This window comes from Parus major, chromosome 5, assembly GCF_001522545.3.
Source record: "Parus major isolate Abel chromosome 5, Parus_major1.1, whole genome shotgun sequence".
Taxonomy (NCBI): domain Eukaryota; kingdom Metazoa; phylum Chordata; class Aves; order Passeriformes; family Paridae; genus Parus; species Parus major.
This window is the reverse complement of record NC_031774.1, coordinates 39,114,498-39,126,667: the sequence shown is the minus strand read 5'-3', so window position 1 is coordinate 39,126,667 and position 12,170 is coordinate 39,114,498. Positions and strand designations below refer to the sequence as shown.

Here is a 12,170-nt window from a genome sequence, read left to right as displayed (position 1 = left end):
GCAGCAGCTGCTGCTCAGGGCAGCCTCTGCTCTCGGGTGGGAGGAAACGCTCTCTTCACCCCATCTCACAACTATCCCTGGGGAAGTGGGGAGGGGGTCCCCTGTCCCAGGAGGGTCTGTAGGGTGGCAGAGGGAGAGCACAGGCATGCTCCAGTCATCACACTAAGGATGTTGCCTGCTCTTTGCCGCCCAACCAGGACAGTGGAGTGTGTACAGGCACTGAATGCCGCCGCTGCAGCCCCCGGCAGCTGCAGAGTTGGTGCTGTGCCGCTGAGTGATGAACTGCAGCACACCCTCCCCGCGGTGGGGCTGGGATTTCTGTGTGCTTATCTCTGCAGCATCTCCATGCTAATTTGCCAGGCCTTGCTCCAGCAGCTTTGTCACACACTCAGCGGTACCAACGCCTAGAAGCTCCTGACTGAGCCCAGCTCCAGCTGGCGCCTGAGTCACTGCCACTTGCATGGCCCAGCGGGGCTCAGGACAGGCAGCTGGCATGTCCTGTATCCCCTGGGGACAGATCCTACAGGGCTGGGAGCGGATTGCTGGCATCCTCATGCTGCTGGGACAGACCTCACATAGTGTTGGGTAGGAAAGCCCTGAAGCAGCCTTCCCACTCTCCCAGGAGGACAGAAACGTGAATCCTGGCACGGACACAGAGCCCGTTATTTCCCTGGGACCTGCAGCCCACGGGGGATCGTGTTGCCTGTTGGCATCTCATCACACCTCCTATAGTTCCAGCTTCCCTGGCCTCTGTGGCTTAAAAATAGAACAGAAAAGGCCACAGAACTCCTTTGGGATGGCAGCAGGGTTTGACCCCAGACCTGCTGTGCACCCTTCCCTCCCGAGCTGTAGACCAGACGCGGGATGCTGTCCCTGAGGCAGGGCTGGAAACCCTCTGACAGGGGTCCAAAGGCTGATGGAACGCGCACGGGGCAGCTTGAGGGGAAGGGGTGGATGGACACGGGATGTCTGAGTGGGAGCAGGGCATCAGTAGAAGAATGAAGAGGATGAGTGGGAAAGGGGCAGTTGTATGGGGGCAGGGGAGCCAGGTGGGCACAGACTGAGTGGATGGGCAGGGAGCAGGGAAAACAGCAAGCCGAGAAGCCCGACACAACCCCGGTGGATCCCGCCGGCCGGGGATTCACCGGGCACGGGTCGGCGAATAGAAGCTCCGGGGCAGCCCGATGGAGTGATGGCCGGGGGCTGCGCGGGGCCGCTGGAGGAGGGGACTCCGCCGCGCCCGGGAGCACCGGCCGTCCCCGCGGCCGCCGGGGCCGGGCACCTGCTCCCGCCCCGCGGCGGGGCCGGGGCGGGGCAGCGGCGGGGCGGTGGCGGTGAAATACGGCGGCGGAGCGGGGCGCGCTCCCATGGCCCGGCGGCGGCGGAGGCGGCACGGCGGGGCCGGTGGCCCGGCGGGGGGGCGGCATGCCGGGGGCGGCAGGGCGGTAGTGGCGGAGCCGAGTCTGTACCGGGGCGGCGGGAGCGGCGATGCGGCTGCTCGGCGCCTTCCTGCGGTTGTTGGTGGCCGGGACGCTGGGGGCACCGCCCGCCCCGGTGAGAGCCGAGGGGTGGAGAGGGTCGGGGCAAGGGCAGCCGGGCCCCCAGTGCCCTGCCCGGGGTGGCCGGGACAGCTCCTCCCGGTGCTGGGCGGGGGGCGGCGGCGGGTCGCCCCGTGCCGCCCCTCCAGAGCTCGCCTTTCCTTCCCCGCAGGCCACGGAGGAACGGGGGACCGCCAGCACGGAGTCACACGGTGAGTTGGCAGTGGGGGCTCCGGTGCCCCGGCTGGGAGGGGGCAGCAACCCAGGGAGGGCTTCGCACAAGGTCAGGGCGCGCTGGGTACCACCCGGGGCTGAGTTACCTCCTGAGTCCCGTGATGACAACCGGAGAGGCAGCGGGGACTCTTCCGAAACTCGGAGCAGCCTGATTCCCCCGGCCCGCCTCGGGCACCGGGCACCGCCGCGGGCCGGAGCGGAGCGCAGCCCAGTCCCGATTGCCGCCCCTCCGGTGCCATGCGGGGTCCTGGGTGGGAGCGCTCCGCTTCAGCTCTCCCTGCTGGAAAGCCCCAGGGCACGGCTGTCCGGCCGAGCGAGGTGCGAGGAGCGGGGGAGCCCCTGCGCGGCGGAGGTGGGGGTGAGCTGAGTGCCTGGGCAGGAGACGGAGCTGGCGGATAGAGGGAGAAAGGGCCTGTCGGAGTGGCTGTGTGAGCCCCCGCACAGTGCGGGTGCACGGTACGGACTTTCTGGGAGCACAAGGTGGTCCTTTGCTTCCCTGTGCTCCGTGATGGCTGCAGGAGCCCCCGCGGCTGCTGCACCTGCCCCGACAGCGGCCCGGCTGGGCTCTGCCTCTCTGGACGCCTCCTTATAGTCCCTGTCCCTTTCTCTTGCAGTCCTGACCTTTCGGGAGATCTGGAATCGTAGTTTCTGCCGGCCTCTGGAGCAGCTGGTGGACGTCATCACCGAATTCCCTAACGAGGTGGAGTACATTTTCCGACCCTCCTGCGTCTCCCTGCAGCGCTGTGGAGGCTGTTGTGGGGACGAGGGTCTCCGCTGCGTCCCCGTGGAGACAAGCACGGTCACCCTGCAGGTACGTGCTGCTGCTGCGGGGCCGGGGCTGTGCGGGAGAGCTGGAGGGCTGCTCACCAAGCGCCGGTGACCTTGCAGCTTTGCATCCTTTTTGTAGCAGTGTGGCTTGCAAGGGAGAGGACTTACAACTGCCCAAATGCATGCCGAGCCAGTAGGGTCCCTCTGCCTGCTCTTTGGGCTTGCCCCTGAGGTCAGGCGTCACTCCTGGTGGTACTGGCCTCACTCCCTCCTTCCCCGACTTCTCTCTGTGTGGTCTGTCTCGCTCGTTGCTGCCATTTTTCATGACCTTTCCAGTCCTGTGGTGGGGCTGGGGGATGTTCCAGTTGCCCGTGACTGCCTGCTGGGACAAAGTAGGTATTGCCCTTGAATCAAAGGGAGGAGTGAGGCTCTCCTGTATCAGGTGATGCTTGGGGTGGTGCTGACAGTGAATGCCCCCACAGTGGGGCATGGTGAGCATGAAGGGCTGAGCCAACTGTTTTCAGTCACCACTGTGTGAGCTGTGAGATGTGGGGTGGGAGATCCTGGGACGTTTGACTCTTCCCCATGTACCAGGAAGCTCTTGCACTGAGCTGCCAGAGACCAACCTGCTGATGCTGCAGGGACCAGGGAAAAGCTTTACTTTGCCATGGATGATGGACTTGGGAATGCCTGCAATAAATCACTAGTGATTTTCGTCTCTCTGAGGTTGAAAGTGTGTCGGAAGGCAGGATGGCAGTTTCCAAAATCTCTTGGCTGAGGTGGATCAAAAGCCTGGTGTGAACAGGAGGCAGCTCCCCAAGCACAGATCTCCCTCTATGGGAGGGATCCTGCTGCTGTGTACAGGGAAATTCCAGACACTTCTGCAAGGGGTACTTTGGATCACATTGGATTACACTAATGATGAACATACTCTATGAGGCCCTTGGATGTCCAGCCTGAACTTCAGGCTGGGCTGTGACCTGTGACAGGGCAAATCCTGTACCCCTGGACTGAGGAGGCCCTGTGGTACTGATGCCGTTGAATTCCAACTCAGTGCTATAGGAAAGGGGTCCAGGAGGAGGCAGCAGGGATGGGATTGGTCTGAAAAATATGGCCATGGGGATATTTCTGTCAGAGAAGAGAGGTGTGCAAAGGGGTCAGATATGTGAAAGCTTTCCAGAAAGGCAGAGACTGAAAAAAAATTTTCAAAGGCTGGGAAATCCCAGAGACCATGGGACTTAAATGAAAGCCCTGAAGACATGGGGCGGCACTAGCCGAGCCTCCCAAACTGCCGGGGCAGCTGGGCCTGGCCAGTACTGCCTACGTGTGGAGGTGGAGTCTCTGTTGTTGGAGGTCCCGAGGAACAGGTTAGACATGCATCTTCCCAAGAGCCTGGGGTGGCAAGGCAGTGGTGCAGGAGCTCTTCCAGCCCCCTCCTGCCACTGCCTGAGAAGTAACCTTTGCTCTTCTTTCAGCTCCTGAAGATAAAGCCAAACGGGGAGGCACCCTATGTGGAGATGGCGTTCACTGAGCACAAGCAGTGCGAGTGCAGGTAGGGACTCTTGGGTGCAACCCTGCCAGCTCACTCTGTGTGTGGAACAGGGATGCCCTGTGGGAAACCTGCCTGTGCTGGGACCCCTTCTTGCTGTCTTTGCACTAGGGTTTGCTGGTGCTTGTGGCCCTTGTTCAGCTGCAGGCTGCACCACATTCCTGCACTGCTCCCTGCAGAGGAGGGGGCACATGCTGCTATGAAGAAAGGTCAGGCACCATGCATCATCTGCAGGGCTGTGCTCCCCATCCCTGCAGCTGCCTTGGCATGCCTGGTATATGCTCCTTCAGCCAGAGGATCTGCCTGTGGGTAATGGAGCAAGGCTGGTGGCTCTGAGGCAGGTATTTGGTGTGTGACAGCACATCCAAGGTGGTGGCTCAGCAGGGAGCTTCATAGCTTGGCATTGCCTGAGTGTGACTGTGGCTCAAAAAGAAAGCTCAACACCTGAGTCTTTGACCACCATTTAAGGGAGGCTTCCCCATACAGACCTAGGGGTACAGCAGAGGTTTACATCCAAGACAACAAATGCATGCTTAAAACATGCAGCACCAACCTGCCACAGACTCCTGGCACCTAGTCAACCCCGTGGGGTGCTCACTGTGTCCCAAAAGTGGTGAAAACCTGGGCAGGATCGGGACTCTGCCTGAGGACTGCAGTGCTGTGGGAGCAGCTCTGATGCTGCCTGCAGCTGCTCCTTGCCATAGACACTCCAGCACTGTCTGCCTGGGGGGTCCTGGTAATCACTCTTCATCATGATCCAGGGTGACTTAGTATTGCGAAAACTGGGGGATGAGTGTCCTGCTGGGCAGCCATTAGACATGATCCTTGCCTGGAAGAAGATCCTGAGGATTCCCAGATTGGTATTCCCCTGCAGTTTTATGAGCAGTTGTACTGGAGCAGACCCAGCTCCACAGAGTCTCTGCCTGGGATGTCTGTCAGTAGATGCAGAAGAGAGAGTGGGAAGAAGCAGATGTGTTCCTCGCCTCCTTCTCTCCTTCCAGCTATTTCCCATGCAGGGAATTTCCTAAGCCTTTTGTGGTTTTCCTGCCTAGGGTAACTCCCAGGGGATCTCCTGTGAGCACTTGTGCAGGCTGCCTTCTGCAGCAGTTTTTGGCTTCTTCCTAATCCGCTTTCCACACCTGTACGTTGCTCCCTTTTGTAGTTAATGTAGGTGTGGCAGACGTCCTGGCTGTGACCCCTGTGGGGGGGATGTCATGGCTGAGAACCCACCACTGAGACTTTGCAGCAAATCCCCCATGTTTGTTACTCAGGATGTTGCACCTTGTTTAACTATGAGATGTGAAAGCTGTCACTGAGAGCAGCTAGGACTGAACTTGCCCTCCCCAGCCTCACTGGCAAAATGTCACATCCCCAGGGTAGTCCCCCAAGCTGAGCAGCCCTTGAGCTGTTTCTGCCTTCTCTCTGCCTGCTGCAATCGACTCCTGACTGAGGAGTTGGTCCAGTCAAGAGAAGAGATATTGTGTTTGCTCTAAACATGAATGATAACAGGTAGATTGGGCTGTGCACTGGGGCATGTCAGTGGGCCAGCTCCTGCAGCTCAACACGCAGCACTGCCCAACAACCACTTCTGTCATTTTTCCCTCTCTGCAGGCCTCGGCAGGACCTGATGAGGTTGGGAAGGTAAGTGACATCAGGGGCATTGCTACTGGCTGGGATTGTGGGTCTCAGCTCCCACACATCAGCTTTTCTTCTGGTACTTTCATTTTGAAGGAGGAGGTCCAAGGGCCGAGGTAAGAGAAGACAAGACAAGAAGGGACGGAAAGACTGTGAACTGTAAGTGAGCAGGGGCAGGTATGGGTGGTGTCTTCTTGGTTAATTTTCTTAGGATGAGTGTCTTCATGAAGCAGTTAGAGCTTTACTGACACTGAGCAGTGAAAGGTTTGTCCATAGATTTCCAGTTTCAGCCTCATTTTGTCCTCCTGCTGTGTCCTTACTGCTGTCCTTGACTGATTGTTGTTTGGGTTACTCTACTCTTTCTGTCTTTTATGTCACTTTCTCAAACTCCTTGCTGTAACAGACTGGACTCATTGTGGGCACTTTTGAGGTATGACACCTGTGGCTAGCACTTTCCTCTAGCATTTCCCCCTTTTGTCTGAAGCCTGCTCTTGGGGGTCCAGCCCCTTTGGCATCACTCCTCCCCATGAAGAGGCTGCCTGCAGTCCCTACCCCTGCAGCTCAGTGTCAGAGGGGCCAGGCACAAAGAAGGGGATGCAGAGCAGGTGAGCCTCCCATGCTGGCAGTGCTCACCCCGTGCCATGCTGTCTTTGCAGGTGTGGCACACCGCGCAGGTAGCCTCTGCCCTGCCCCCAGCCTCGCTCCTGCCACCTGGGTTTGAGCCAGCTAACTTTGCCCCTGCGTGGGGGATTTGTGGAGTCACGTCCCTCCAAGCTGCAGTGGGGAGCAGGACTCCAGCATGGAAGAGCTGACTGTACTCTTGCTTGGCCCTGGTGGGAACACAGCCTGGAACCAAGGACTCCCTTGCCCCATCTGCCCCACTGGCAGCAAGCAAAAAGGACTTCTGACCAAGCCTGGGGCTGAAGATGAGGAGCTCAAGCAGTGTGTTGGTGTTTGAGAACATTCTGGGGACAGTGAGGAGCCGAGCTGGTGAATGTGCTGCTGGAACTGGCTGGGGAAGACAGCATGATGTGGGAGTGAGTGGAGATGGCTCACTGGGGTGCACCTGCAAAACTTCTCTGTCCTGCCAGTGCTCTGCAGCTGGGGAGGAAGGAAATCTGGGGCAGGCAAGGCTGTAGGGCTGCATCCGTCCCAGCTTTGGCGTGGGGCAGCCCAGGCAGGTGCCAGGGAGCTTGCCTGGGAAGCTGTCCTTATTGGGAACAGAAGGGAACTCGGGCTCCTGTTGTATCACAGCTACATTCCAGCTTTGCCCTGCTGAATTAAAGCTGGTCAGACATGGGAGCTGGCAGCTCCTGTCTGCTTTCCAGCGAGGCAGGGAACTTCCCCATGGACAGCCATGGACACTCTCCTCAGGCTGGAGGAGGGCAGTGACCCAGGGTTTGTCCCCATCACTGATCCTGCAGCACCAAGGGACTGCCCTTGGTGTGATGCTGGAGATGGGCAACCAGCAGGTTGCTCCCTGGGCTGGGGGCTATCCATGTGCTGGAGTTCAGTTGGGCACTGGGGAACCCTTGGGCGAGCTGCCCTTCCCCTTCACACCACAGTGTGGGACTGGTACCTCTCCCTGCTCACCACACCCATCCTGTTCTCACCCCAGTCCAAATATCTGGCTCAGTGTCCTGTTCTCCCTGGCAGGGCTGATGCAAAGTTTAGGGCAGTGGGGGGCAGGCTGCCCACTCAGAAAATACCCCACCAAGGGTCATTTACCTGGCATGGGGACAGGCTGGCCTGGGGCCCCCTTTCCTTACTGGGAATACCCTCAGGCTATAAGGAGCTGGTGGCCCTCATCGAGGTGGCTGTTTGCTGCTTTCTCCACTCAGCTGGGTCTCTGTCCAGGTCTAAGGGGAAGCCACAGCTCCTGGTTTTCCATGCTTTAAACAGTTCTCCTGGGGCTCTTCCTGTCCCCATTTCCACCCCTGCTGCAGGGGGTCTGGGGCTATCTGCCAAATGCATCCCATGCTGATCTGTGCAAGCTGTATCCTGGAGCAGTGCAGGTAGCTGGAAACCCCAGGGTGAGTTGGCACCTGCATAGTTGTGGGGCACTCCTGGCACGGGGTTAAAACAAAATCAAGAGTCATTCTTGAAATCTTCAAATAAAAGACTGGAGGGCAAGATCTGCAAAGGCTTCAAGGTTACCCTTAAATTATGTGACCTGTGGTTTATTCTGCTCTGAGGAATAAGGGTGGAGCCTAATGCAGCAAGAATTTGGGTCCAAGGTAGCTCTCTCCCACATCTGCCAGGGCTGCCTGTAACAGGGTTTATGTTATGATTCTTTAAGCCATAATGCTGGTGTTGCCTGAGGCTGGCACAAGGACATGGGGACAGGGCAGATCCCTGTCAGGGGAAGCTGGAGGTGGGTGTTGAGGTGATGTGAACCTGCAGACTGCCACCATGTAGCAGGGAATGGACTGTAGGAGATGTAACCGTGCAGCTGGGCACATCCTTCAGGAGCTTGCTGGATTCCCTTTTGCATCCCATTTCCAGGCCATTTGCAGTATCCTGGAGCACAGCCTACATGGGCTCTGCCTCAAAAACAGCCCATGAAGTTCCTCCTCCACTACCTCATAGATGAGGGGAACTCGCCTCTCCCCTTCCCATACCGCTCAAAGTCTGTGTGGAGCATGTGGTGGCCTGGGCCACACAGGCTTTCCCTATCACTGTGTGTCATTTCTGCCTGGCTGGTTTTGCTCTGAGGCCAAGGAGAACCATGTGCAGCACTTGAGGATGTATGTGATGGTTTCTGTATTGTTTTTAATACCCTGGTAGTATTAAATGTTTAAAAAAGGAAGTTACATAAATCAAAATATGTTAATTAATAAAAATAAGTTTATGAAGACTGATGATTAGGATTAAAACAAATTCAAGCACACTAACACACAGTGGCTTTTCCAAACAGTTCCTGGTGTCACCTCTTTGGCTGCTGCCTGGCACTGAGATATTCCAGGCAGCTCTGCCCATCAGACATGGCAGGGCCAGGCACCTGCCTTGCACAGACTCCTGTGTTTCTTCTCTCCCTCCATCACCTGAGCTGCCTGGGTGCTGTGTGTGGCCTTGTCCCCTGCTCCTGCCATGGCATGGGGTGTTGGACAGCAAGAATGTGACTCCTGGGAGGGATGTGGCTGTCCCACTGCAGCTGTGATGCGCAGGGCAGGAGCAGGGGGAAACAAGAGGTTAGGGAGCTGCATCTTCAGCTGTCAGGGCTCCCTCCAGCTCCATGGAGGTGACAGGAACCCAATGAACCCTAGCTCTGAAGTCCCTGTGACTGCTGCAGGCATCACATGCCCAGGGAAAGTTCCTTTTCCTATCCCTGCCAGAGGGGAAAGCCCTAAGACCCTCCTCATCCCAGGGTGGCAGTGACTCCCAGCAGGACACCACAGCCAATGGAGATACGAAGATCAGGATGGGGGACTGCTGCTCTGATGGGGAGAGAGGGGTTCCTGACTTCAGGGCTTGTGTTCAATGTTTCCCCTCAAGGGGACCAACCACTGTCTGCCTGTCCCTCCTCTGTGTGGTCCCAGTTGTAGCTTTTTTATACCACTATACTTTTTATACTATATGTTTTATACCTGGCAGCCCTCCTTGGTCACAGCAGACATGTGAGCACTCTGGGCAGCAACATCTACAGACCCCATGTCCCCCAGGCACTGCAGTGCGGGGCTGCAGGGGAAGACTGGTGCCCTTGTAAAGGGACCCTGACATATCCCAGCCCCAAAGCCAGCAGCTCCACCATGGACAGGCAGAAAACATGTTCCAGCTGCAGTGCTCCCAAATCCCTCATCCTTTACCTGCCTGTGTACCCCTTGCAGACAAGCAGCTGTCCCACAGAGCCCAGGAGCAGCACACCGCTGGGTTATCAGCGTCCCTGGGCTCCCTGCGTCTTCCAGCCTCACAGGGCAAAGGTTTGTTTAATAAGGCTTTAGGAGCCAGAGCTGCAGTGAGATGGTTTAGGAGGATTGTTATAGAGAGACAAAACATAAAGTGGCCTTATGCACCAGGAACAAAATTTTACAATTTTTGGAAAGTAACTGTAAAGGTGATGTGGGGACTGGCCCAGAGATATAGCATCTTTGCTGTTAAAACTTCCCTGTTTATTTCTGGTCTCCCTGAGCAAATGATGCCATCAGAGCTCTGCCACCCTGCAGCATCTCCTGGCCATGCCTGTGTAAGTCTCCCACGTCTCCATGCAAATAAAGAATCACTGAGGTCCTAACTTCTTGACTATGACTTGCAAGTCTTTTGCACCCTCACAAAGTTTGGCAAAATCCTGCCTGTTGAAGCCAGTGATATTTGCAATCTCAGCATATTTTAAGCTTTTGCCAGCTCTCATGTGTCAATTTCAGCCTGTGAGAAAAAAGGCAGCTCTCACTCCTCTCCCTGTTATTTGTTTGTGCTGATTTTGCTTTGGCAGTTCCCACTTCCCAGCAAGGACCACAAGCTCTTTAACAGGTTAATCTAAAAGTAATCTCCCAAATTTAATGTACTCTGTCCAGCACTGACATGCAAACCTGGAAGCCCACAGGTAAAGGCAGTTCTGCCTCAGGGCTGGTACAAGTCTTCTTCCCTTGCAAGGCTTTTCCTCACAGGAACATCCCTGAGGCGCTTCCTGCTGATGCCTTCGGCTCTCTCTCTTCTGGCCACTTCAGAGGTATTTGATGAAGAATTTAACTGAGTTTTGTACCCTCCTGGCAACTCCTCACATCTCCCTCAATATCCCATCACCTCAATATCCAAACCACTCTATAGATACACTGTGCTGGATTTTGTGGTTTTCCTGTGCTCTGTCCTCTCCAGGTCCACACAGATCTGCTGAAGCCAGGCAGGTGAGTCGTGCCAGCAGCACCCCTGCTCTCATCCCTGGTTGTCCTTCAAGGAGGAGCCTCCAGTCTCTGGTGGGAAATAAAAGACCTCAGAGACTGTGAGATATAAATAGGTTGGGCAGAAAAAACTGGTCTCTGTTAGGCAGCGGTTGAAAAAGGAACCTGGAAGCATTTTGAGGAGAAACCAGAGAATCAAGCACACCGATCATGTTTGGGCATTGAGCTGTCTTACAAAGCAGATGGCTTTGCATCTGCCTAGGCCTGCCCTCTGAGGCACACTTAATACCTTCATACAGCCAAAGAGATGGTCTTTGTAAGAGAGGCAGTGTTTGGCTGCTGGATGCTGAGCTGAGCTGTGGGCACAGGCTCTGCTGTCCTGTTCTGTTGTTAACAGGCTGGGCTGTGCAAAAGAGCTACCATGGGGACCTGAGTCTGGGGAGATCCCCTCCAATTGTGTGCAGGGTGTGAAGTAACCACAGGTCTGCCACAACCTGGTTCCCCCTCTGCCAGTCCCACAGCAAGTACCAGGTCCAGCAGGGGCTGAACAGTGTGACTGACCAGACTGGTGTGGCTGTGATGGCACAGCACAGGGCAGCTCCTGACAAAAAGGAAACCCCCATCTCAGCTTCATTTCCTGTTGCAATGGGACACGTGCATAGGCTAAGAAGGGATGGGCAAAGATGCAGGAGCTTCCCTCTTCCAAACAATCTTAGCACAGTTTTTCTAAGGGTATTCCTTAGATTTCATTCCAGCCCTCCTCCCTTTGCAGGTGCCCTGCCATGCCTGTGGTAAGGCAGTTATTTAACCTGGGATCCCTCAGACACAGCAAACCAGCTGGCCAGCTGGTAGTAACCACTTGGGCACTCCTGGTTCAGCAAATCTCCTTTGCTAATAGCTGCAGTGATCTAGCAGACCCTGCAAGGGCTCCTGGCCTTCCAAGCAAAAGCCAGGCCAGGAGGGCAGGAATACATGTTTTTATGATAAAGCAAAGACCGGTATTTTCCACATACAAAGCATGTTAACCACCAGCTGGGATCTCGATTATGCTGTCACTTTGTTGCACCTTAATGCATTTGTGGTGATGCTCCCTGTGGTGCACATTCGGAATAAATTTGTAAAACCCAAGGAGTCTGCAAGAGCTGGTAGAAGGGCTAGCTGAGACCCCAGTGTCAGGGCCAACGGCACAAACTTGAAAGAGGAAATTGGAAAGAGCCAGGGGTACTCTGGGCTGGCCATGATGAAGTGAGGAGGACACCCACCACCTTTAGCCCTAAACTAGGACACTGTGGCAGTGGGGAGCTGCTGGAATGGGTGCACCTGTCGGGCCGACGGCAGAGACAAAGGCTAACTAAAACACAGCTAATTATGCCTTATGGGAGGAGGGAAACACGGCGGCAAAAGGCATCACTTAATGAACAGGAGCTTGGTTAATTAAGAGCGATTAATGGTAAATAAGGATGACAATAAGGCAAGTGGAGCGACGCTGCTCAGCGCGCGTTAACAGGGAGGTGGAGCGCCTGCCTCGGGCGGGGGCGGGACCCCGGCGGGGGGACCCGGCACGGACCCCGCGGGGGGCGATGATGATGCTGATGGTGATGATGATGATGA

The 12,170-nt window shown here is 56.3% G+C and overlaps 1 protein-coding gene across 2 annotated transcripts; it reads left to right on the top strand.

Annotated features, from left to right (window-relative positions):
* Positions 1-1,434: 1,434 nt before the first annotated feature.
* PGF (placental growth factor) lies at positions 1,435-8,586 on the top strand. 2 transcript variants are annotated; one of them, XM_015631275.2, is made up of 7 exons: positions 1,435-1,554; positions 1,711-1,750; positions 2,387-2,583; positions 4,016-4,092; positions 5,701-5,730; positions 5,821-5,840; positions 6,381-8,586. In XM_015631275.2, exons 1-7 carry the CDS (start codon positions 1,489-1,491, stop codon positions 6,443-6,445), a joined length of 495 nt encoding a protein of 164 aa, XP_015486761.1. In that variant the 5' UTR covers positions 1,435-1,488; the 3' UTR covers positions 6,446-8,586. The 2 variants fall into 2 exon arrangements, with proteins under 2 accessions (XP_015486761.1, XP_015486760.1); XM_015631274.2 differs by having other exon boundaries at positions 5,821-5,883.
* The last annotated feature ends 3,584 nt before the right edge of the window (positions 8,587-12,170 follow it).